Below are 27,541 nucleotides of genomic sequence, written 5' to 3' on the forward strand. Positions count from 1 at the left end.
TTATTTAAGCACTAAAGCCAATGGCCATCATAACTCTGAATCCCTCCCAGTCAACAGCTTTCTCAGAATGAAGTTCAATTTTCAGATCAAAGACGGCTTGAAGGAATAAACTACATACAGCTCAGATGAACAGTAGCCTCTGTGCTGCACTCTGACACTGCAATGATAATGTGACAAGACCATGACAAGATTTCTCAGCTCCAGAACAATACACCAGCTCTCTTTGGAGGCTCTTATTTTCATCAGCGTGTCTCTTGATACGTTCCTGTCAGAGTTGTGAATCTGTGCCATGTTCTGGGGTCGCGACCCCTCCGCTTCTGCTTCCTGCACTGAGTTTCTGTTTCACAGCAGAGGAAGCCCCCGCAGAACATCTGGACTGGCTCAGCCACAAACACACATGTAGACATTTACACATTCTCACATCACACGCAGACATACCCCTACATTAACACATGCGGGCAGTTGTTTAACATATGCAGCATCTCTGTGCGTTCTCTCGCAGGCCGCCATACGCCCAGGCCCAAGGCAAAGAAAAAACACAAATGTCAGTCAGGATGGGGAAAGGTTACAGGGAAGCCAAGAGCTCAATACTGTTAATTTGCTCCCCGGGGTTGAAGGAGTGGGTCGACTAACTCAGGAGATATATCCAAAATACCATCTCCTCCGGCAGTCTACACTCATCTATCATAAAGAACTTTGACAAAGATAGTTTTCATGACATGGACAGTCAGATTGCGGAGAGGAATTGAAATACCTAAAACATTTTCTTAATAACAAATTCCTGTGTGTGGCTGAATAATAAGAAAAATATCTAAGAAATGAAGCTAAAAATAGATGTCAGTGGGTTTCAGTTTTTACGTAAATGGTCCTTTATAAACCACTCTAATTTTTGTCACACTTTAACAACTTTGGAGGTAAAAACGCACCAAGTTAATATAAAATATAATAAAATAAATAGATATTCTGGCCCTTTTGTGAAATATAAAGCTGTCTTAGTACAATGACAATGCAATGAATAGGAAAACATGGTTAGTAATCTTTTGGTTATGATTGACTGAATGAGTATCAACTATTAATTTTCTTGACTGTTAAAAACATGCCAATTTTATCCATTACTTTCTTTGCTATATTAATTAATTTTTCAGTTTTCATAACTTCAGTTCTTAAATGTTGTAGACCTACAACTACTTGCATTATTCTACCGCTGCTTCAGTTATACTTCAATTTCAGTCAACAGCATCAGAAACTAAAAGCAAATTGTCGCGTCATTTAAAATATCCAGACAATATTCTATGGAGTCAAATGAATACTTGTGCAGTCCACGGCGAGTGTCCTTTTTGCGGGTGGATGTGGTGTGAACGTGGTGTGTGAGGTGTGTGTATATTCCTGGTGGTCCCATCCAGACGGTGTGTCTGACTTTCAACATGTCTCTCCTCCCCATCTCACTGAGGTCACCTCGTTGGTATCGCAAGCGCAGCAGTCACATTGTGCTTCAATGCAGACAGATTGCTTATAATAACCGTTAGAGACCTTTCATTTTTCCCTGTCAGCGATTTGCAGGATAATTTTGGCACCCTTTAAGGATTCAGCTCCCCTAATAAGAGGATAAAAATAAACAAGCTAGTTGTTGAAGTACTATATTGGGATGGCATAATCCCATTTACAAGTCTGAACGCACTCTGGCCAATAAAATCAAACCCCAGCAACATTGTTATATGTGGCAATTTTCACCATTTCTAAAACAAGAAATGACTGAGAGCCAGGCTTTTAGACTGCCAGGATTTACTAAACGGATGAAACGTCACTTTCCAAATTTCATTACTAAAGACCTACAGCGAAAAATGCCTAGTCAATTCATGTACCATAACAAATATTAGGTACATTTATTTTTGGTTCAGCTATCGACCACTTTGGCAACAGATTACATTATAAGTCTATTTTAATTTACTATATAGCTGTTTAAAAACAAGTTTCAAATTCTGCAGAAGTGGGGCATATCGATTCCTGCAGTGAGCCGGAGACGTGATGGAGCTTTACTGTCTGTCCGTTGTGTCAGAGCTGATTTGACACAGCCTGACAACCGCATCATATACCTGTACTGTCTGCTGGTACACTTCATTTGTTCTGTTCTTTTGATTTCCATTAAAAGAAGTATGAAAGTGCGGTTTTCGCTATGAAAAGCAGATACTCAAAGACATTCGGCAGAGCTGAGAGATTAGGTAAATTAATCAAGTGACGAAAGTTTGAGAAGAGAATGCTACAAAAAGGTGATGTATGAAAACAGAATACAGAGCATTGTAGGGCGAGATAGAAATGAGTCGGGTGAATTAATCAACAGAGGCTGAAGGACAGAGGTTGAAGGAGTAAACTAATGTCTGTGCTGCCTTGAGTGAGATGGACATTTAAAAAATATAGCCAGAGATCAATACACACAAGGCTATCTCTGTTGATAAGATCTATCCATTACTGTCTTCAAAGTTGAACACATTTAATTCTGCTTTCTGATTAAAATAACTCGTTGCTCAACCAAACATATCTACATTCTTCTAACAAAAACAGTGTGGCAAGTCCTTTTTACAAGTGTGAATTACACCATATCATCCCCACAATGTATAGCCTACTGTATGTGTTAATAATATGTGATGATAACCTATAAAATGGTGACAGAAAATGGGGTTCATTTAGAGGCACAGACTGGCAAACAGATAAAAAAGGAAATGTGTGGCATTAATTCTGGGCCTCTATTTATCCCATTTCCTATACTCTCTTTATGTATCTAATATTTCTAATTTACCACCGTCCAGGAAAAGTGACACAAGAAGCCATAAATTCCCTTCTAATTCCAAATAATTCCGATTACATGGACGAGTAGTTTTCAATCAGAAAGATAATCTGGATGATAGATGGTGGGATAATTGGCTGTCTCTGCCACGTAAATATTGTGTCGTTCTATTAATCTTGCCGAATGAAGTGTCAAGCTGTCACTCATTCGTCAAACTGAATTAGGAAATATAACGAATAAATAAATGCATGCGGGTGGCAGTGGAAATGTGTGTTTCTGCGTGTGTTTCTTGGTGTTTGTGTGCGAGAAATGAGATGAGACGAGAGCAGGGAGTTGCAGTGGTCCTGAGTCAAGAAAAGGAGACGGGAATAGAAGAGGAGAGAGATGAACATGGCGGCCAACATGTGCTTTTGTGTTATTTTTTTTTAGGCAAGAGAGAGTATGACAGAAATGTTATGTTTGTATCGAGAGAGAATAGAGGACGGACAGCACTCTTCTCTTCAGCAACTATAAAATCATCTGGCGGATTGCACATCTTAAAACATTACAGTCTAACAATACACTGTGCTTAATCTTGCCAAAGGCATTTTTATCAGGACGTATACCTCCAGAATTACATTGTCTTTTCTGTCCTAGGCTCTATATCTGTCATCTGTCAAAAGCAGCTACAGAATATTTTACCCAACCATCCGGGGAGGAGTTGCTTTTAGTCTCTGCGGGGAAAAAAGGCCAAATGTTCAAATAAACTCACAAGGATATGCACGTTGGTAACATATGATACAAGTTTACTCTACATTTGAGAGCTGAACACATGATAAAGGAAACCAGTTGGGAATTTGTATATATATATAATTAATGTGCAAGAGGGCATATTTTTTCTATCATTCAAGAGGTGATAAATATCTTATCTACTCTTTAACCTGTAGGACAGGAAGATAAAAAAAAATCAAGCAGTGACATCCTCTTAATTTAATTTATAAAGATCATAATTAACGACCTGCAGGCTGCAGAAGACCCCATTTCAGACTGAAGACAGAAAGGACCTCAGCTGTAAGAATAAAAATGAAGTTTTCATTGAATTCTGAATTAAATCTCAAATATCAGTAATTTCACAGAAAAGGTCAGCTCTAATGGAGTTCCTCCCTGCTTTTTAATATCTGCTATCTCTCTTGAAGGAGTCTACCTGGCGTGACGTGGGGCCGCTAATTGTGGCCGGTTAATTAATGAAACCATCAGGTGTTTGCAAAGGCAAACAAAGAGCCGAGCTCTCCTAAATCATCAGTGCCCTTCGACATGGTTATTATCTGGCGGCAGGTGAACCCCAGCCTTGACGCATGACAGATTAGATCTTCTCAGAGGATGGGCCGTCCATTTATCTGCCTGATAAACTCAGAGCCTCTCTCCATTTTCAATCATCAGAAAGGAAATGAGATTAACAATCTAATGATGCCAGCACGCCCGCACACACACACACACAAACACACACACACACACACACACACACACACATAAAACAATGCTCATGAGCAAATGTCCATTTATCGCAGCTTTGATTATGAGCACAGGAAAAAGCGTCTTCAGTGATATATGATCAAATTATTTATGATAAATCAGAAAACAGTGATCTTTTTTTTATTTGGTGCAGGAGTCCCGTTCCCTCTCCGTTTCCATTCTGCCCGCTCTGCTGTGTCCCTGTTAAATCACACAGTGCGCCGTGGGTTCACACTGTTCCACAGAGGTCCACGCCTGTCATTTCACAGCTTCCATTCCTCAGACCTAAATTTACAGTGCAGGGCTTGTGTATCCCGCTGTACTCCCCCCTTGTGGGTCAGCCCCTCCCCTGCTGTCCCTGACACGCATAGCAAGCATCCCGGCCCTCGTAAAGCTGACATCTTCACTAAACTATGCTAACAAGGCCGTAGTGATTTGTATATGCACAGCCTGCTGGCACGTGGAATTGGGGGCAGGGGTGCTGTGGAGGACTGCGGGTGGGGTGAGGTGGGGGATCACGGGTGGAATCTACACATGTGGCAAGGCCAGTGAATCAAAGCACCGCCACTGCAAAGGTTCCACTGTCCACCAGCAAGCTTAGATGCGCTAACAAAAACACATATCTGAAGGTTCACATGGTATAGGGTGACAGAACAGGCAGCCCCGAGGTCCAGTGAGCAGCCCATAGAACATTTCAGCTCCCCGATTCCTCCCTGTGCTGGGATTTATAGACTTCAGGCTGAACGGCTGGTGCAGGTGCAGAGCAGAGACAACTGCTCTGCTCTGCTGATGCAATATATTACCGAGCAACAAACATCAGCCAGGGTGTCAACACAAACAACTCTTATTATTTAAGGCTGTGTCTCTTAAAGGTGATGAGCTTGAATGGCTCGGATGGTACAATCAAGTTGGGGGTTTGAATGTGGCTCGCGTTATTTACGAGAACGGAGCAGTTGATGAATTGAACAGAGTTATTTTATTCTCCTCATGTGAAGTTAGATTAAGTAGAAAGTAAACAACTAATATATAATGAAACATTGCCACATTTTATCCATAGACATACTGAAGAAAGCAGCTATATTTTTGACAGCTGATACTAGATTAATAAACACATGCAGGTGCTGGCATTAGCTGATCAGTGGGAGCCTCTGTTTGTCATGCTTTGTGTCTATTAATACCTGCAGTTGCAGGCTGGAGGACAGCGACCTGTCCACTGCTCACTGGCTGGTGATTGAAGACCCTCCGTGCTCTTTACTGCCCGACAGGTGAAGCTTATTTGAGGGCATCGCTGAGAGCAGCAGTCCAGTCGTGACCCATCCACTGCTAATTCAAGAGACTCACAGTTAAAATTATATTACGCTTCATTAAAACACACTTCTTTTTATCTGTGTAGGAATGACATTCAGGAGGTGCTTGGTTAATAAGATCATTCTGCTGAAAGATCCTCAACTCTGAAGCGACGAACCAAAGATTTCAGGAAAGCCTTCAGGTAATTTTTTACACAACAAGAATTAGCATATTTTTTTCATCATGCTGCTTAATATTGTACAGTCTGGACAAAGTAGTTGTTTTTCTCCACAGCAGTTGTAGATTTGCCAAAAATTTCATAAACACTAACAATTTTAGGTGCACTAATTCTAAGGAACTTCTCATGCAGTATTTAATATAGAGATGAAATGAAACTAAGTACATGTACATAAACAAAGTACTTGCGTACTTCCATTTCATGCTACATTGTACTTCACTACCCACTGCATTTTTCACTACATTTATCTTCACAGCTTCAGTTACTTTGCAGATAAAGATTTCACACTCAAAACATGATGAGTCAAAAGATATAGACACACTACTGGTCAAAAGTTTTAGAACACTCCAGTTTTTAAAAATTCATCATCACTTTGCTGTAGGCAAGGCAAGCCTCTTTTTTATTTTGATGTCTGAGCAATAACTTTCTTGCTGCAACTCCAAGATTTCTCTTTACAGTTGAAACTGAAACTTACTATGACCACTATTAAGCTGTGCTTGAAGCTGTTGTCCTGTGAGCCGCTTATCATCAAGCTGTTCACTCTCAGAAACTTGTCTTCTGATTCTATTGTGGCTTTAGCTCTTCCAGGGCTCTTCCTGTCAGTTTCCTCCAGTTACTGAGTGCTTTTTGATGGTGAAGAAAACTGTACTCACTGACACCTTGACTTTGTTTGCAATTTCTCTGTGGGAAAGACCAACATTTTTTTTAACTTTTTATTTATTTCACATATGTAGAACAGATGAAGATGCACAAAAAATCACACCATCACAATTTACACACTACTCAATCCATATCATGTTATCTTCAGTCATAAATACATACCTTTACGTACAAGTCATACACAAGATTACATATTTAAGACTTACATTTTAAAATGTTATGATGGTCTGTCTCTTTTCTACTGTTAATTGACTCTTTATCACCATGTTTATAGCAACACACCACTGTCTGCAGTACAATACTGTTCAAATAATGCTCTGGAAGGTATGGTGCCACGCTGTGTTTCCAACACTATTTTTATGCAGACAGAGGAGGCTGCAAGTAATCAAGAAAAGTTGGGATATTTGTAGGATTTGGTAGCATCAGTTTTCAAGGCTTGATCAACCTCCATTGCTGCAGAGCATCTTTAAGTTGTTAACCCATTTTTTGTTGCTACTTTTCCACAATGCAACTGAGGCTGTCACAATATTAAAAAAGCTAATTGCAGCTATTGTTGAGACAATGGCAACTGGACCTTCTGCTGCAACAAGTTTTTTTTTATGTTATAATCTGCATAGCCCTGCTCTTCACAGCTCAGTGTCTGACTGTAGGCGTCTCTTTTTTTTTCCTCCCCCTGGGGTCAGCAGGTAGTGAGTCGGTACAAGTGAACGAGAGAGCGCCTGATCTCCCGCGAGCGAGGCTGTCAGCGTGGCCCTGAGTGGGCTGTGTGGAGCTTCTGTCGGAGAGTGTCAAATTTCCACGGCCCACACTGTGGCCCTCTGTCCTGCTCATGGCTGCAGCTCAATGGCTCCTTTGATGGGCCACCCGAGGCCTTTCATCGTGCACCTTGCCACGGAGCCCGGGGGCCGGGAGGGGTTGTGCCGCACAACACCTGGCAGGTATGCAAACCCACGTGCCCGAGACAAAACAAAAGCCACTCTGTCGAGCATTTATTGGAAATTAATTTCCTCTCCTCAATCTTTTTGCATTCATAAACGCAGAACGGAAAAGAACAGGATGATCCGGAGGCAGACATGGGCAGTCACAGGACGTAGGACTGTGTAGGTTCTTCACCACAAAGTAATCATGCTCTTTTCATATAAAGATCTGGTGCATCCAGCTTCAGGTTCTGATCATTATTTAGACACTGAAAAATAACTCCACACTGTTGGGTTTTGTGTTTGATAGTCTGTTTGAAAAGGTTGTGGTCATGAATTGTGTTCACCACAGGAGACTATGCAACATGCAATGATGAATCATGTGAACTACACCTATTTTCAACCACACCATACTAGAGTGTAAATTCGACCATTGCATTTGTCTCGGGACTTATCTGACTTGGCCCTCGCTAGTTCCCATACACCTGCTCCTGCTTCCCTCCATCTGTACCCTTCCACTCATTTGCCCCTGCCCCATATACAGCAGGTCCATCCCTAGGATCATCCTCTTCCTCCCTTATCTGCAGTTCAAAGTCTGTTGACTGAATTATCTCCGGACGGTAAGAGAGAAAGGAAACAACTGTCGGCAGCTCTCAGTCAGCCGGACAGAAACCCTTCCCTGACAGCTGGTTGGTTAACTGTCTTTACTACAATAATCTGGAGGTGGAGGGATGGGAGCAGAGAGAGAAAGAGTGTACGGACCCATCAGCGCCGGCACTCGCAGCTTTCCGCAGACAAACGGGCTCAGTGTTTCCTCTCGGAGAGAGCGGTGTCATGAGATAGTGGGTATTCGTAGCTAGAGCGGAAGCCGAGGTCTCGGTTTGAGTGGCCACAGAGAGTGCTTGACTGAGGTGTTGAGAGGAAAGGTGTGGCGGCCAGGCCCACAGGAGGACAGAGGGGAGATTTAACTGCTGCTGCAGAGGGAAGGGAGAAGAAGCGCTGTGCAGCAGGATGAGTGGAGCCTATTGAACCCTGAACACCTGCGCTCACTGATCAAAGGGATTGTCTGTGTGTCTCGGGGAAATTGCACTGTACCGGCCATATTGTTTCCAGTTGCTCAAGAGATATTCTAAGTTCAATAAAATCAATTAGTTTTTGCACTGAGGACATCAACATGGCCAGTCAGCATAAACGTTTTACCACCATATGGCCTGGCCCTTAACTACTATATGGCCTGTTAGATACAGTTGATTTAAAGAAACCCAAGTCCTGCACATCCACATAGATGTCCCCCCTGGCCCCCTCGTCTGTCTTGGCTCTCTGGCACACAAGGTCATCCCCTAGCCAGTCACGACACTCCAATTAAGGCGACTGATGGACGCAGCTAATTGGTAGGATTTATAACCTCCTTTTATTATGCTTTATGAGGAAGCCAAGTGGAGGGCATTACCATTTATAGGCCCCAGGCTCCATGCTGGATCACTGTCATCCGCTGGTGTCCAGCCTGACAACAGAATATCGCAGCGGCGTGAGGAACTAGAGCTGGGATGTCCACGTGTCCCTCCATCCTCTCTGGTTTGGGCTTTTGATATAATTTCAGAGGAAGCAATCCGTTGTAGAAAAGAGATATATGAGGGAGAAAGAGAAATAAATGTAAAGATAAGAAGATTGAAATAGGGAGTGAAAAAGGAGGACAGAGGTAAAGATAGGGTGAAACACAGAGGGAGGCTTCATGGGGCAGGTAGGCAAGGAGGAGGCAGGCAGGGCTCCTATAATGAGTGTGTGGTTATTGATTGTATTGTCAGGGTGGCTGACCAGGGTCCCGTGTGCTATGGGCCCCAGTCCATCTGTGGACAATGCAGTCAGTTACACCTCACTGCTCCGTCTAATAAAGAACAGGCAGATTGATGTCACCAGTATGGTTGAACTCTACCTAACACTCACCAGCACCGCTAAGCACACACACACACACAGGGAGGCACATTTGTACTGCAGCACTGTCATGAAATACGGAAATCATTTTTATTTCCTCTCCTGGCAGAGAATATAAAGGAAGTGTGGTTTGGGCTGATAATATGCTTGGATATATAATATAGGGGCTGCAACTAATGATTATGGTCATTATCAATTAACGTGTCAGTTATTTGACAATCTATTAATTGTTTAGCCTATAAAGAGTCATAAAATAGTGAAAATGGCCATGACAATTTCCCTGAGCCCAAAGTGACATCTACAGATCATTTACTTTTGGTAACAGATTAGTTTGTGTTCGTTTCATATAAAACAAGAGCAGAAAATCTTGCCTGTGGTCCAATTTTTTCTTGATAAATGACTCAATTGGTTTTTAGATGGTGTAGATTGTTGATTCATTTTGAACATTTAGTTCAATAAATTAAGTATTTCTAAGGATTAAAGTAACATGAAGTACACATAAATGTACATACACACATATAAACATGCTTTGTTTGTGTAAATAATTAAAACTGCAATTTGTCAAGAAATCTACATCTCAAATGGGAAAACTACAGCACTGTATTAGTACACCTGCTTTTCACACCGTGCAACATATAAATGCCATGACAGTAGCTTTAATTCCCAGCCAGCCGACTTAGAGCGACTGACTCTTGAATAAAAGATGGAACAACAGCAGTCATAATGAAGACTCTGTGTTCTGCTGGTTAAAGTTGCCTCTTTTAGGAGGAAGTCAATGCCTCCACCTGAACATTTGGCTGCATGCGCTGCAGCCCCATAGCTTCTGTGGCAGCAGCACAAGCGATTACTCCTGCGCAGCCAGCCAAAACACTAAAATCAATAAACAATCTCAACGTTTCTGAGGGCCTTTCGTCTGACTTAATAAATGTCTCAATCCACTGTTATGACTTCATTTTGCTTTAACGTCTTCTTCATGTGCATCTTTTGCCGATCAATTAGAGAATGGAGTGCCCCTTCTGTCACGACACCTGCCCTCCATCCACTGCACACACACACACACACACACACACACACACACACAACACAACACACACACATACAAAGGCACAAGGTGAACAGCTATTTTAATCCTTGAAATAAGATACTTTTTGAAGGCACTCTCTTAAACGGCTCATTAGAGATAAAACCACCCACTTCTTTCAGGTTATTCTGCATATCATGTTCACGCATACAGTAATTTCATCTTTTTCTCTTCCGTTGATGCAGATTTTAGGCAGTTAAGGCACATTGCTTTCCTGTGGAGGAATGTGGTGTTTGAGTCCGGCCAGCTAATGAGACGTATATTTAGTGTAAGTATGCAGGAGAGGCACCATTTCCAGGCTGTCAGTGGCGATGATGACCACAGCATCTTTCTCTCAGGCTGCTCCTGCTGTCACAGGCCCTAATCCCGGTGCTGCAGGGATGACAGGTGAGTGGTGCCAAAGCCCCTGGTCTGTGACTAGAAGCTCCAGGAGAATTTCTCACACACCCCTCTCTTGTCTCCCATTGATTCTGCCACTTCCCATTATTGTCAATCAGAGCGGCGGCGTCTCCACGGGAGGAGCTGTGCAGCAGGCGATTGCCAGGGCAGCGGGGTGCGGAGAGCAGCATGCAGCTCGCCTGCCAGCCACTACGCCAGCACGGGGGCCACCAGGGGCCCCTCTCAAGAGGCTGTCTGGGCAGGATGCCACAGCTAAAACTGAGACCTTTTCGCTTTACAGTGCACACGGCTGAGAAGCACAGAGGGGTGAAACCTCTGGAGCAGTTTTGTGCCGACGAAAGAGGCAGCTGAGGCCCTCGCTGAAAACATAGTTTTACATGGCTGTCAGTGGGAAAGCAATGCTGCTCTCTCAGATGTGACTGCCTAGTTAGAAAAATGACATAATAACAATGACAGGAGTAATGGAACCGCAGTGAAGCATTGTTCTGGAGGTTGGTTTGGGAGGTGGTTGCTCCATAAGTGAGCTTCCGGTGTCGTCCCTGGTGGCTCCTGACCCTTGGTGGGCTGCTGTTGTGGTGCCGTGCAGGCGTTCTGGTCAGGTAAGGCAACCATGCAGCGGCTATAAGCCCTGGAGATTGATGGGAGTGGTGCCCTCCCTCCCTGCGCTGTAAAAGATTATCCGCTCACCCGCTGGAAACAAAGCTGTGATGGAAATTCGTCTCGCATCATCAGCAACAAAATATCTACAGCAAAGCAAGTCTCTCATTTTTCATGGGCTATATATTAAATAAAAAAGGGCATTAAAGAAAAAGGGAAGGAGGTGGTCTGAGTGATAGCACTAGTTAGTGTTTTTTTTAAATGGGCCACTTGAATCAGGGAGATTATAAGGTTTTTATTGGCTGTCAGGAAACACAACTTTCTGCGTACTTCACCTGCTGAAGCTCATAACGCTCTGATTAGAATGCCAGCAGAAATGAAAAGGGATGGTGCTGGTGTAAAGACGCAGGAGAGGCGGCAGGACAAGCACAGATGCCCTGGAATCTGCTCTCCCTCAAATACACGAGGGAATACAAGAGGACTAACACTTGCACCAATAAAGCACAGAGGCAGTGGAGAGGCTGCATACGGGCTTCAGACAGAATTTATACACCGAGTGTCACAGTCAGATCTGGTGTCAGGGGCTGAGCCGTGCCTATTCTGAACCGGATACATGAGACACATCAGGCAGAGTGTTATCTCTCGCTAAGTGAATATTGCATTCAGCTGATATGTGATATTTGAATTTCCTATTAGAGGGGGAATATGTGGCAGAGTGAATAAGCTCAGTGATGCTTGCTCATCTCACAGAAGGCAGTGAATGGAAACCTTGCTGCACAGTTGCAGTGTGTCACAGTGATGATAAGGATGAAGTGATGGAGGGGACTCCTGAGGGGGCTAGTAAGAAAACTGACTGCTGTTACTCACAGGGTCACCTACACAGAAGCCTTTGAGTCAGTTTGAAGACTAACCATCATTTACTAGAAACTCAACCAACTCAACCTGATCACTGTAATCTTCCCCAGTGGTTTAGACGTGTTTTTAAAAGGCGGCACCGATACCTCGCGAGTAAGGCAGCAGAGAAATCGGTCATTATATCGACTCGAGAGACTCCATGTGTGTCAGTTTGTTCAAACTGAGCTTTCAATTTCCCCATAGTGGAGAGAAAGTAAGAGAGGGCAACATCAAACTCCCAAACATGACAGAGCTGGCTCTTTCTGACGAGAGGAAGCCATTGATTTTTCCTCCATTTCACCATCAATCTGGTGGAGAAGAGGTGGCTGTGGGTGCTTAGACAGCTGATGATGTGATTTGTAACCATGGACCACCAGTGAGCGGAGAGAATTGCTCCGACTCTCAACACGTGGCAAAGTGACTACCACAGTCTTCAGCATTCAGCTGGAAGATTAACAGTGGGGGATCTACTGATAATCTTCAGCGGCCGAGGGAGTATTTTCTCTGTCAGCCACACTGCAGCCGCACTAACATTTGTATTCAACATTGTCAAATGTTGGTGGACTGTGTCACTCCTCTCTAACAAGTATTCTAATGCAGCAACTAAATCTAATCTGCATTATCAACTAATCAATTAATTCATGTCCTATTTGTTTAATTAACTTCCTAGACTGTAAAATTGTCAAATTAAGCTCCTAGGGTCCAGGGTGATATCCTCAATTGTCTTGTTTTGTCCTAAAAATTATTCCAAATCATCAAATCAAATCCAATCATTGATAAAAACAAAAAAAACAAACAAAAAAAACAATCAAATAGAAAATACCTTGAGGTGATTTGGTGGTTTTCGCTCAGTGTTGAATTAATTCAGACACACATAGTTCAGTAAATATGTACCTACCAGGAGTGGATCCAGATTAATTTTAGTGGGGGGGCACAGGGGGGGTACAACAGATATTTTTGGGGGGCCACCGAAAACTTGTAAGAAAAAATGAAAGCTGCTACCGACCTCTCGCTTTTACAAAGTATTTTTCATTGCTTTTATTTTGGCTCTTTAACCCAATAGGAAAGCTGTATGTGACCTTTTCATTTTGGACTGTTAACATTTCAAATTATGATGGACTTGTTTCCTTGTTTTCCTTCTTGACTAAACAAATAATTGGATAGTCAAGAAGTCTAAATTTCTTAAGTTGTCATATTTTAAATCTGACAAAAAATATCAAAATAAAGCGTCTTGAGACAATTTGACCTGGAATTGGTGTTACATAAATAAAATTGAATTTAAATTGTATGTATCTTGTAATGTGAGGAATTCAGCCATATATGTTGGAAAACACTTTTTCTTTGTCCATTAATCTGTTGATTGTTTTCTCCAGTAATTCATTTCTCATTTTGGTTTATAAAATGTCAAACCCAAATATATTCAGTTTACTGTCATAAAAACCAAAAAGATTTACATTCATGATGCAGGAATCAGGCAGTTTTCACTTTTATCTTAGTTTAGTCAGAAAGATAGTTGATAATGTGTGAACTGTTGCAGCTTGTGAGCCGTAAAAGGTTTAAATCTTTGGGGTCGAGTTTCAGAAAACATTTAGAAACCAACATCAACTAAACACTCAAAGATGTTGAACATCATTAGAGGGAATCCAACTTTGGCATGTCGAATAAGTCTAATAAAAAGGACATTTATTTCCAATGTAAATGTGTGATATTCATCCTCTGGAGGCTTCTCTTCACATCGTCTTCCATCTGGACTGGTTTGGTCGGGAGTATGTGCAACAAACATCTGAAAAAACTGCACTTCAACATCAATGAATGACACTGAAGTTTAATCTCTACATAAATGAGACTGAATCTGGATGTGCTGCTCTGTCATTAACTCCTAAGTTTAGGGAAAGTTCAGCAAAGAGGACAGTTCAGATAAGACTTGAGAATGACCTAATTTTTAACAAACATCTCAGACTTTCTAAACTTCAGCACCTCTAGCAAGATATTTTAACAACAAGCAACTCCAGAGATCCAGAAGTTAGAGAGAGTTTAGCTTTAGCTGAGCCAAAGAACGTGTGGGACGCTAACCTAGCAAACATTTCAGACTTTTCTCTGTGAATTCTGAGAAATAATTTCCTATTTAATGACAGAGCTACGCATCTGAACTCAGTCTCATTAAAACTGACTCTAATTCAGTGTCATCCATCCATATTAAAGAGTTACCCAAAATGTTTGTTGCATGAGCTCCGACAAAACCTGTCCAGGTAGAAGGCCACTTTGACAAACAGGAAGTGGAAGATTCCAAGCAGATTTATAGAAGGGGGAACTGGACTGTACTAAGTGTGGTCAAGTATAGAGGGGTGTTTTGTGGGTTTTTAAGGCTGACAGTGATTATTAGTGAGACATTTGCAGACCTGCCAACCTTGGCGAAATATTTTGCGTACCACTTAATCTCACACACACACACAACTCGCGCTCATGTCGATAGGAAAAAAAACTCTCGGTGCTTATTTCCCCGATATGACATCGTATTTTCAACGTGAAAGTAACGTTATTAACAGTACATATTTGCCAAAAGACACACACGTACACTCACGCGTGCACACACACACACCATTTTACTGTTTTAACTGCCAGCTGCTGTGGGTGGGGGCACAGGAAACGGGGAGAGAGGCGGAGGGAGGCAGAGGACAGGAGAGAGCGGGCCAACAAGGGTTCGGCAGACTCGTTATTCTCCGCTACTCTATGATGATTGGTTGAAATTGCACCACTACACTGCTGCATCATGTTGTCAGGCATGAGTATTGCACGTCCACATTTCTAACAGCACTCACAGATGTCTGCAGCTTTTTGAGTAGTTTAATGAGGCGGAGCGTACCAGCGTATTTTGATGTCAAATTGCGTACCTGCTACGTAAAATGCGTACAGGTTGGCAGGTCTGCATTTGAAGTAGATATTCCATCCATCCATCCATTTTCCTCCACTTATCTGGGGCCGGGTCGTGGAGGCAGCAGGCGAAGCAGGTTGTTCCAGACGTCCCTCCCCCCAGCGACGCCTTCCAGCTCTTCCTGGGGGATCCCGAGGCGTTCCCAGGCCAGATGGGATATATAATCCCTCCAGCGAGTTCTGGGTCTACCCCGGGGTCTCTTCCCAGGCGGACGTGCTCTGAAAACCTCCAAAGGAAGTCTGACTGGAGGCATCCGAATTAGATGGCCAAACCACCTCAACTGGCTCCTTTCGATGCGAAGGAGCAGCGGCTCTACTCCGAGCTCCCTCCGGATGTCTGAGCTCCTCACCCTATCTCTAAGGCTGAGTCCAGCCACCCTACGGAGGAAGCTCATTTCGGCCGCTTGTATCCGCGATCTTGTTCTTTCGGTCACTACCCAAAGCTCATGACCATAGGTGAGGGTTGGAACGTAGATGGACTGGTAAATCGAGAGCTTCGCCTTACGGCTCAGCTCCCTCTTCACCACGATGGACCGGTACAATGCCTGCATTACTGCTGACACTGCACCAATCCACCTGTCCATCTGTTACGGCCACCAGTATTGGTGTGCCGTCCGTTTTGAGGGGGTGTTTTGTTGGGGCCTTTGTGTGGGAGAAATGTTTGTGTGTGGGTTCAGCTGTGGCTTGTTGCAGAGCCTTTTGGAGCCCCAGCTGCCAGCCGTTTTCAGCTGACGACGAAGCTGATGACGACCTGCACTTTCGTCTGGTTCTCCCCGCCCTCCAGCCGTCCTGATTGGGCCACCCTCCAGCTCCTCCTCCTTCAATCAGCCAGAGGCAGCCAGGCACCACACCTGCCGACTATAAAGACCCACCATACCATCTGTCTTGGTGGCTGGTGCTTTGACCAGTCCACCCTGGTGCTCTCTTTGTGTTTCGTGGCTTTGTATCACTGTTCTGTGTGGTCTTTCGGTTTGGAAGCACTTGTGGTGGGTGCTCCAGACAACTCCGACCTTCTGTTGGCTTTAGTTTTGTGTGGAGCCCTATGTGTCAGTGGAGATTGTGGCTCCACTTTTGTAGTCTGCCAATTACGTGTAGAAGCCACTCCGTATACTGAGCTTTTGCGTACCGCGCTCAGTATGTACACACGTGGACAAAATTGTTGGTACCCCTCAGTTAAAGAAGGAAAAACCCACAATTCTCACTGAAATCACTTGAAACTCACAAAAGTAACAATAAATAAAAATTTATTGAAAATTAAATAATCAAAATCAGCCATCACTTTTGAATTGTTGATTAACATAATTATTTAAAAAAACAAACTAATGAAACAGGGCTGGACAAAAATGATGGTACCCATAACTTAATATTTTGTTGCACAACCTTTTGAGGCAATCACTGCAATTAAACGATTTCTGTATTTGTCAATGAGCGTTCTGCAGCTGTCAACAGGTATTTTGGCCCACTCCTCATGAGCAAACAGCTCCAGTTGTCTCAGGTTTGATGGGTGTCTTCTCCAAATGGCATGTTTCAGCTCCTTCCACATATGTTCAATGGGATTCAGATCTGGGCTCATAGAAGGCCACTTTAGAATAGTCCAACGCTTTTCTCTCAGCCATTCTTGGGTGTTTTTGGCTGTGTGTTTTGGATCGTTGTCCTGTTGGAAGACCCATGACCTGCGACTGAGACCAAGCTTTCTGACACTAGGCAGCACATTTCTCTCCAGAATGCCTTGATAGTCTTCAGATTTCATCGTACCTTGCACACTTTCAAGACACCCTGTGCCAGATGCAGCAAAGCAGCCCCAAAACATTACTGAGCCTCCTCCATGTTTCACCGTAGGGACAGTGTTCTTTTCTTCGTATGCTTGGTTTTTGAGTCTATGAACATAGAGTTGATGTGCCTTACCAAAAAGCTCCAGTTTGGTCTCATCTGTCCAAAGGACATTCTCCCAGAAGCTTTGTGGCTTGTCAACATGCATTTTTGCAAATTCCAGTCTGGCTTTTTTATGAGTTTTTTTCAGCAGTGGTGTCCTCCTTGGTCGTCTCCCATGAAGTCCACTTTGGCTCAAACAACGACGAATGGTGCGATCTGACACTGATGTACCTTGGCCTTGGAGTTCACCTTTAATTTCTTTGGAGGTTGCTCTGGGCTCTTTGGATACAATTCGAACGATCCGTCTCTTCAATTTGTCATCAATTTTCCTCTTGCGGCCACGTCCAGGGAGGTTGGCTACTGTCCCGTGGGTCTTGAACTTCTGAATAATATGAGCCACTGTTGTCACAGGAACTTCAAGCTGTTTAGAGATGGTCTTATAGCCTTTACCTTTAAGATGTTTGTCTATCATTTTTTTTTCGGATGTCCTGGGACAATTCTCTCCTTCGCTTTCTGTTGTCCATGTTCAGTGTGGTACACACCTTTTCACCAAACAGCAGGGTGACTACTTGTCTCCCTTTAAATAGGCAGACTGACTGATTATGAGTTTGGAAACACCTGTGATGTCAATTAAATGACACACCTGAGTTAATCATGTCACTCTGGTCAAATAGTTTTCAATCTTTTATAGAGGTACCATCATTTTTGTCCAGGCCTGTTTCATTAGTTTGTTTTTTTAAATAATTATGTTAATCAACAATTCAAAAGTAATGGCTGTTTTTGATGATTTAATTTTCAATAAATTTTTATTTATTGTTACTTTTGTGAGTTTCAAGTGATTTCAGTGAGAATTGTGGGTTTTTCCTTCTTTAACTGAGGGGTACCAACAATTTTGTCCACGTGTGTACATCTGTTTAGAGGCACCAGTTCTGTTTAGTTTGTTTTGTACACCTTTTGTATTAGTTTTTGCTCCTGGTGGTGGGTGTTGCTTCTGTAGTTCGGTTTGGCTAGGGAGTTTAGTTGTTTTCTTTGTGTTTAGCTTAGTTGCAAACTCTGTTAGCCTTCGTTATGTTTTATTCTGTTCTTTGTTTTGGCAACACCCACTCGTCTTGTGTTTTATTGTCACTTTTCTGTTCCCTTTAACTACTAACCAATAAATCCCTTAACCTAAACCAACACCATCTGGTTATTTTGTTGCATCCAGCCAACCCCTAGAGGTTGGATCGTAACACCATCTCTCGCTCCATTTTCCCATCACTTGTGAACAAGATCCCGAGATACTTAAACTCCTTCGCTTGGGGAAGCAACTCCCCCCCCAACCGGAGGGAGCAATCCACTGGTTTCTGGCAGAGAACCATGGCCTTGGAGGTGCTGATCCGCATCCCTGCCGCTTCACACTCTGCTGCAAACCGCTCCAGTGGATGCTGAAGGTGATGGTCTGAGGACGCCAATAAAACCACATCATCCGCAAAAAGCAGAGATGCGATCCTGAGGCTCCCAAACCGAAAACCCTCCCCACCACAACTGCGCCTTGAAATCCTGTCCATGAAAACCACAAACAGGATTGGAGACAAGGGGCAGCCCTGGCGGAGTCCAACACCCACCGGAAATGTGTCTGACTTAGTGCCGAGTATGTGGACACAGCTCTCAATTTGGTCGCACAGGGACCAAACGGCTCGTAGCAACGAGCCCGGGACTCCATATTCTCGCAGTGGCCCCCACAAAGCCCCTCGAGGGACACGGTCATAGGCCTTCTCCAGATCCACAATACACATGTAGACTGGCAGGTCATACTCCCATGACCCCCTCAGCAGCTCCGCAAGGGTAAAGAGCTGGTCCGCTGTTCCACGACCGGGATGGAATCCGCATTGCTCCTCCTGAATCTGAGGTTCGACTATCGGTCGGATCCTCCCTTCCAGCACCCTAGAGTAAACTTTCCCGGGGAAGCTGAGAAGTGTGATACCACGGTAGTTGGCACACACTCTCCGGTCCCCCTTTTTGAAAATAGGGACCACCACCCCGGTCTGCCACTCCACAGGCACTGTACCCGATGCCCACGCGACATTGTATAGACGTGTCAACCAGGACAGTCCAACAATGTCCAGAGCCTTCAGCATCTCAGGGCGAATCTCGTTCACACCTGGCGCCTTGCCACCGAGGAGCTTCTTAACTACCTCGGCGACCTCTGCCACGCATAAGCACAGACAACAGTCAGAGTTTTCCCCTCCACAACACGAAGTCGCAGAGAGGCGACCCTCTCGTTCTCTGGGGAGAACTCCAACAAAGCAGCGCTCAGCAGGGGGCTTGTGAGTATCCCCACACCCGCCTGGTGCCCCTCACTTTGGGCAACTCCAGAGTAGGAGAGAGTCCAACGCCTCTCCAGGATTGTGGTTCCAGAATCCTTGCTGTGCGTGGAGGTGAGCCCACCTATATCTAGCCGGTATCACTCCACCTCCCGCACCAGCTCAGGTTCCTTCCCCGCCAGTGAGGTGACGTTCCACGTCCCCAGAACCGCGCCTGCTCCTGCCTACTGCCTGGATGACATAGCACCCGACCCCGGCTTCCTGCCCTGTAGGTGGTGGGCCTACTGGGCAGTGGCCCCGTGTTACTTCTTCGGGCTGTGCCCGACCAAGCCTCACGGGACCCCAAGGCTCGGCCACCAGACGCTCTCTTGCGATCTCCCCCCCCCAGGCCTGGCTCCAGGGGAAGGCTCCGGTTTCCCTAATCTGGGCGAGGTAGCGGCTTCACCTTTTTCTGTTTTGATCAAGGTCTTCTGAATCGCTCTTAGTCTGGTCTCCCACCCAGGACCAGTTTGCCTTAGGAGACCCTACCAGGGGCTTATGCCCCGGACAACATAGCTCCCAGGATCACCGAGACACTCAAACCCCTCCACCGCGATGAGGTGGCGATTCGACGGGGGGGGGGGGGGGGGGGGGGGCGATCCGACAGGCGGAGTAGATATTCATTTGCAGTAGATGAAAGTATTTAAAATCTTGGAGTTAAACTTAAAAGAACACAAACTCTAACAGAAAACATTGTTGATACGTTTTTGTTTTGTTTACAGATGTTAAGTTAAAGGAGTTTTATTTGTGACATATAGCCAATCAAATCACTCCAGAAGACAGAGCGACCACAGCTAGATAAAGGTTCAGAGTGAAAGTAGCACCATTTTTAAAAAATTTTTTTCATTTTTTTGATTTATTACCGTAAAATCAGTAAAAAACTAAAATACTGATAATCAGTAAATCAGTCAGCCCACAATTACTACAATTCTACAATGTATGCCTCTTTCCTTTGACTTGTTATTTGTGCACTATACGATGTATATGATGACATTTTTTTATACCAAAGGCTATACTATGAAGTTTTCTCAGAGACATACTATGCTACTGTTTGTTCTGGTCCTGGGCCGCTGCACTCCTCCTCGGTTGTTTTCTGGATTGTACTCAGCTGCATGCCTTTGTCCACTCGGCCTCCGTTGACTCGTCCCACCTGCCATCTCTGGAGCTGAAGCTGGATTGGATCAGACCAAAGTACCGTCCAATCACAATGCCAGCTGCCTCTCAAAAGGCTCCTCCATCTGGCGGCACTTCTTCTGAGGAGAAGCTGAGCTTCAGCAGAACTTTGGAGATGTGTTCCAGTGGTCGGTGGATGTGTGGGGAGATAGAGATGGACCTTTGAATTGTTCAGAAAGGAAAACAGGGAACCCATTGGTAGTTTTAGTTTTGGGTCCTACTGCGGTGTGTTTTTGGGTTTTAATAGGTGATCAGGAAGAGGTTTTTTTCGTATTGATGATCTTTTACTTTGTTCCTGGTGGGAATGTCCATCAATGTCAACATAAAGTTCATTTTTAATTCTGTTTATTTTTTATTTTACTAACACCCATTTGCTTTTAACCCCCTCACATGTTGTGTTGTTGTAAACTTACTCTTTCAAATAATAACTTGTCTAAGCTTCTGGAAGCCAGAAATGGAAAAAAAAGGTGATTCTTCTCCTACATCCTGTTACTAGGCTACTACTGAATGAAAAATATAAAGATATAAATATAAAGATAAAGAGACATACTACATGCAAGACACATCACAGTAAGTGATGCTGCATCCATTACCGTAAGTTGTTTGAGTCCTTTGTGTTCAGCAAACCTTTTGCTGTGCTTCGTCGTGGAGAAGTGCTGCAACATGGTTGATTTTTTTCGGTGCTCCAGAACGATGTTGCACGGGGTGCAAATAAGTTTCCCCCCACTTTCGTGCAGTAAATCTGGGTACTGTTTTGCCCGGTCTCTGGCTGAAATATTCGTAGGTAAATGTGATCTTTGAGCATTCGCCATTCTTATTTTTCGTCTCTGAGCCAGTGTTGCCAACTCCTCAGTATGGAAAGTAGCTGTTGGCTGTCCTAAAAGTCGTTAGAAGTCGCTAAATGACATTATCGCCTAGTTTGCATATTTCCCAGTTTGCATGTAATTGTAATCAACGTTGTAGGAGAGAGGAATAACGTTGTGGAAAAGACCAAAAAGTGAGTATAAAACACCCAAAATAGATTTTTGTACAAGAGGCTAAATGCTGTGGTTTATTTTAGTATGACAGTGAAGAAACATTTTCATTTCTAGCTATCCCGCTCCGTAAGTCTGGATGGGAACTGTAGTGACTTTGCGCATGCGCGATTCATCTGCCGTCTGGCCGCGGAGTGATGTGTCCTCTAATCAGACACTGGGACTGCTGAGGGGTTACTGGACTGACAGCCTGTGCTTTGAGAAGGGGAGGAGCTCACAGCAGCACCTGCTGCTCGTTGAACACAGTAACTGCAGAATGATCCGAGTTTTCCTGTCAGAGTCCCGGCAGAAAACGGCAGAAAAAGTCGCTAGATTTGTCGCTAGTCGCTTTTGACAAAAAAAAAAGTCGGTAGGACGCTTTGGAAAGTCGCTAGATTTAGCGAGAAGGTCGTTAAGTTGGCAACACTGCTCTGAGCGCCGCACTCCGCATCAGCTCGTACTTCTAGTGTGTGTGAATGCACGAGCTGATGATGTCAGGCCGGGCGTCACATAAAAACTCACTCACAACGACATTTATATTGGTTATAGTTTTCTCATTTTATGCGGAAATTGTGAAATCAAGCGGGACCTGCATATTTCTCTTTTTTATCGTGGAAATGTGAGATTCTTGCGGGAATTATGCGCTGTTTTGTGGGGATTATGCGGCCTTTTGGGAAATAATTGTCCCCTGCATAGTCAGCGGCATTTTGGTGATTAATGCGGGAATTCATGCGATCGCATAATCACGTTTTTCTGGAGGGTCTAACTAACGTCATCGGTGCATTCAGGTGCAGTTGGACAACGCAGTTGCGTTCAGGAGCATCGGAAATTGGACTATCAGTATTGTAAATTTTCAATGGAAAAATTTTTTTTTGGCGGGGGGTGTACAGGGTGGCCAATCAGATCACAGGGGGGGACTACTGCCCCCCCGTGCCCCCACGGAAAATCTGCCACTGGTACTCACCAAGTAACTTTAAGCTCACATCTTCACATATACCTTCCACAAAATCATGATCACCAACTCATTTATTGCACACAAAGTATTCAGTATTCGAAATGAATACATACTACAGATTTTCTTCTATATATACACATAATATGTAGGAATAAATACAACATCATGTATGACATGAAGGCAAGATGACCTGAAGAATCCCACTTTTATCACTTTTAAAATACACAAATGGCTTGACTGGAACTACAACTTCTTAAAACAGCTTCTTATCCATGATAGACTATGAACAAGTTCTTACAGAGTTTATTCATTCGCGGAGTTTCCACCTGCTCCTGGAATTTATTTTGACACAACACTAGGAGATGAACATGGAAAACAGAGCTACTGCACAAACGCTGCACTGCAGGTTGTTTGAATTTTACTATTGTAATGTCTCTTTAACATCTAATGACACGGTGAAGGCTTTCTAAGGGAGGAGTAATCCTCTTTAGATCATTTGCAAAGCAATTAGGCATGCCTCCACTGCTATTAAACATAAAGATAACAGCTTATGAGATAAGATGCTATTTGTACGACATATCAAATGTGGATAGCTGCCTTGGAGCCCTGATATCAGCAAGATATATTTAAATCCCTGTAAATGAAATTAAAAAATATGATAGTAAAAAAATTAGACATATCTACGGTGCTATCTATCATGAAATTGAATTCATGAGATGTCCTCAGACCTAAATCCTCAATTAATGGGTCTATAATTATCACATCATAAATACACATTTTATACAGTGCAGTCACTTTAAATGCATGGCTTCATGGATAATATCAACTCTGTCATTCCACTGAACAAGGCAAATATATAAATACTTTTAGCTGCCAAGAAAACATATGATAATGTGAAATATATTGATCATTGCCACAGTGACAGACAGTCGCAGGAAAACATGAGACCCCACAAGGTTGGATTTCACAGTTAAAAGGACGCCCAGATCCAACTGGATCACTTTGAAATCCAAAGTGAGTTGAACTATGGTGACTCGCAACATGCATTTGTCAGCAGGAACCAGAGAGCCTCTTTTGCATGTGTTTCTATCATCAGTATACACTACACACCGAGAACAAATGCCACTGACAAGAAAGGAGAGGGGGGAAAAAAAGAAAAAAAAGCAAATTCCCCACTGACCTGTGACCTGGGGCTCAGAGGGGCTGCCCTGCATGCATACAGAGGAGGTTCAAACAGAGTTTATGACTGCATTATCTCCCCTCTTCCTCATCACCTCTCCACCCATCAGTGGACACTAGAAGCCACCACACTGGAGCAGACAGACCAGGCATCACTCATTCACTCGCCTCCTAGGTGCCTTTGTCAGGTGATTGCTGGCGGAAAAAGGAAAACAGATCAATACATCTCCCATGGGTCTGACAGGTAATCTTTACCTGGGATGAAATATGAGCGGTACCGGCCTGCTGGATTCCTTAACTGTAACAGGACAATTGACTGGCTGCACGGATGCCATTCTCCCATTTCCTAGCCATTGGAAATTCATTTTGGGGCGTAAGGCTGCAATGTCATTATGGTGACTGCTAATTACCACGCTGGCAGGTGAGGTATTCCTCTGCTGCTACTAATGGAAGTGCATCTAAACTGATACATCTTCCTCCCCCGTCAATGCCCTGGCACCGCAACGCAGACTGTCGGATACGCCAACAGCACTGAAGTCCTCTTTAAAACACTACACAGTCAATACTTGTCAACAAGTTCAGGGGCATAAGTCTCGAAGAACCCATCACTGTATTTATCAAAAGCTTTTTTTCCTAATTATGAACTCCTACCTGTGTTATTCATATTAATCAAGTCTATATTCCTGGCGTGGGAGGAGCCTGCGGTACTGCTGGACTTCCTGCTGGAGGAGAAGCAACAGTCTCTGTGGGGGAGGCGGGGTCACTCTCGGCCTCAACACTTTGACTGATTTCTGTGGCAGGATGTCTTGTGTGAGGCATCCATTTAGACTAGTGTGCACACACAGCATTTATAAATGTCATCCCTCTCCAACATGATCACATAAAGCCTTCTCAGATGGATTATTGCAGACATATAACTCACGTTAATTGGCAAATCTCATTCTATTAAATGAGATTCTTCTCTTAAATAAGGCTTTAAAGCGTCTGAAACGACATGCGTTATGTCTCTTATAAGTATGCGGTTCATTTCACTAAAAAGGTATCTTGTAATCGCTGTAGAAAGTGCATACCGGTTACTTTTTGGTGCTTGGAGTATGGATACATTTCATTTTTCAAAAACACTAAACTTTTCCCTGTAAAACACCTTTTGGAGACACTCAGCAGAGTGAGTTGGGTTGAATTCAGGTGTGTTTGTTACAGATGACAACAGTTGTCGACTATATGGGTCATGTCAAGACGGATGAACATCACTAAATGCATTTTTCTGAAAACTGCTTGTTTACCAGCTTGGCCAGAACTGTTGTGTTTGATCTCACTGTACGTCGCCATTGATCTTTTAATGCATCTGATGCTGAGGGAGCCGGGGAAATGTATACCCCAAGGGTAGGTGAAAATACTGTGTGTGACTCCCGCATCCTGTCTCCTAGAGCTCCTCCAACTCCTCCCCGCTGGCTCCCGTCCACTTTCTGCACGGCTCCAAAAGCAAACTCGTCCAGCACTGCTGAAAAACAGGCTGTTCAAACAGATTCGCAGCCGGCCTTGAACTTTAAATGCGTTTGGGGGAAATTTGAATATAGAAGGTAACCTGGAGAGAACAGAAGCGGCCCTCCGAGGACCGCGACTACACTCCCTCTGTGTTGTGCTAATGAGCACCTTTGTACCAACTGTAGCTTTTCAAATCCATGCTAATAGGAGGCCTGTACTTTGTGTGGCTCTCTACTGGTGGTCGCCTCTCTGAACCCTGTAGCAGCATGTGGTAGCTAAACATTGTGATGCTCTCCTGTCTCCGAGCTCGCTACGTGCTGCTGCACTGCTGCCGTTGGCTGCCTTAAAGTGGAGCAGACTCCCTCCTGGCCGCCCAGACTCGCTGGACCATCCTCCCAGTGTTCCTGCTGACAAACGCTGCTCTACTAGAGTGGACGTAATTGTTGGATTGTGTGGTAGCAGGTGGCCTGGAGATTCTGCGTGGAACAGGAGGAGCCGCCGAGTGTAGAGTCAAACAAGGAGCCTCTTGAAGCTGCCTTCTTCCTTGAGGAGATGGCGGAGGGCTTAACAAGGCTTGATTGCATTAACATTTGTCATGCTTAATATACTACCTGGAAGGATCTAGCAGTAGCATGCTGATTTGAAGAGTAATGATGTGCTTTGTGTTTTTTCCTTTGTTATAAAGTTTGTGCAGCAAGAGAAGCCTTTTCATTCTCGGGCACAATAGCTTTCTTTTTTTTTGTCACATTCTGCCAGATGTAGGTGTGTTCAGTTGTCGGATCCATTCAGGTGTCTTTATGGAGTGAAGACAAACTCTCAGAAGTAGAGGACTGTGCACTCGGTCCCACAGCTGCCATGGTTGAGGTGTTACCGGCTCCTTGTGCCTCTTCTCTCTGGTGATCCATATGAAATGGGTTGCAAGCTGCAGAGAAGAAGAGAGCACATATGATATTCTGAGCACAACACCGAGAACAAACAACAAGATACTCACATAAATCACATTTCCCTTCTCTGTTTCAAGCCTCTCAAATAAAAATTAAATTTAGCTCCACGACTCATGGATCACTCCATGCTTTAGGTATACTGAAATAAAACTTTGAAGCAATCCTCTTCTAATAGGTTAAATATTAATGAGGTTTTGGTCATGTGAGCCAAATCCAATTTGGCCCCATATGACTTGTGGACATGGTTATTAAAAGGCCAATCTGTGCTGCTCTTATGGCTTAACTTTCCCCCTCCGGTTATGCTGCGTTAGAAGCGGTATGTTTTTAACTCCATTCATCACACTTCACATCTCACTAACTGCGTTCCTTTTTAAAGATCCTCTTTCTCTTGATCTCGCTCACCTTTAAAGCTTTTTGTCTCTGCAAGTGAAGAGAAATATCTGAAAGAGAAGCTGGGCCAATTTTCGCACAAGACAGAGGAACTCTAAAACAATTGCGCTCTCTAACATGCTTTCTTGCTTTTCCTGCTTCGCTTTGATAAATAAATCTCTCCTGATCTCCCCCCAAAAAGTTAGCGGCGGTCACACAAGACATTTGCCAGGCAGTCCCATAGCAGAGGACAAGGGAACTAGAAGTGACATTGTGGCTCTGGGCTGTCTCAAAGGATTAGGCATTACAGCATTCACTGGCATGTGCTTTTCCTCATTCCCCTTATATCTGCTCCTGCCTCTTTCCAGATGACTTCTTCCCCAAACTGATCCGGCGGGCAAGATAATTGATTAATATTTCTTGAGGGAATGATGACTAACCGTTGCTGAGGTTCAACCCAAACACTTGGGTTAAACATAGTCGAAGGACTTGATCAAAATTCAGGAGATTTTTTTTTCCATATTTGACAGAAGAAACTGCAGGGAACATTTAGTTTCGGTGTTGACATTCACAAATACTAACTCAAATCCCGAGTCAAGGTCAGAATGAGGATAGCAGGATTGATTCATGTTTCTTTGGGGAATGACGACTAGCCGATGCTGAGGTTTGTTTTTACATTGTGATCAAATGAGACGACATTTGTTTAAACATTTTAAATACTACAACACAAAGAATAAGTGCACTTAAGAAAACTAACATTATTCCTGCTAATGCTTTACAAATACTCAAGCTTCTCATTTAATTACATACAAATACATTAGCAAGTTAAATGTTAGTCCTTCAGTAAAACTGAAACTATGATTAACTAATTTTAGATAATGTTAAAAGTTGAAGTACTTATTCTGATGTGGGACTGACATATTATTTCACATATGACATTAAAACAGATTTGAAATACTTACGCATCCATGCATAATCAGCGCTTACTGTTGTAGCTGCA

At 43.7% G+C, this 27,541-nt stretch overlaps 1 protein-coding gene across 3 annotated transcripts in view; it reads right to left on the reverse strand.

The window, feature by feature from the left end:
- Positions 1-22,617: 22,617 nt before the first annotated feature.
- The window catches only part of LOC110950561 (G patch domain-containing protein 2-like), a 31,218-nt gene continuing 26,294 nt past the window's right edge, over positions 22,618-27,541 (reverse strand). For 2 of the 3 annotated variants that reach the window (XM_051949036.1, XM_022193217.2), the window contains exon 10: positions 22,618-26,150. In XM_051949036.1, the coding sequence (XP_051804996.1) occupies positions 26,014-26,150 (137 nt within the window). In that variant the 3' untranslated portion in view covers positions 22,618-26,013. The remainder of the gene's footprint in view (positions 26,151-27,541) is intronic. The other variant, XM_051949043.1, reaches the window with a different exon arrangement.

This window comes from Acanthochromis polyacanthus, chromosome 1 (genome assembly GCF_021347895.1).
Source record: "Acanthochromis polyacanthus isolate Apoly-LR-REF ecotype Palm Island chromosome 1, KAUST_Apoly_ChrSc, whole genome shotgun sequence".
In the NCBI taxonomy this organism is placed as follows: domain Eukaryota; kingdom Metazoa; phylum Chordata; class Actinopteri; family Pomacentridae; genus Acanthochromis; species Acanthochromis polyacanthus.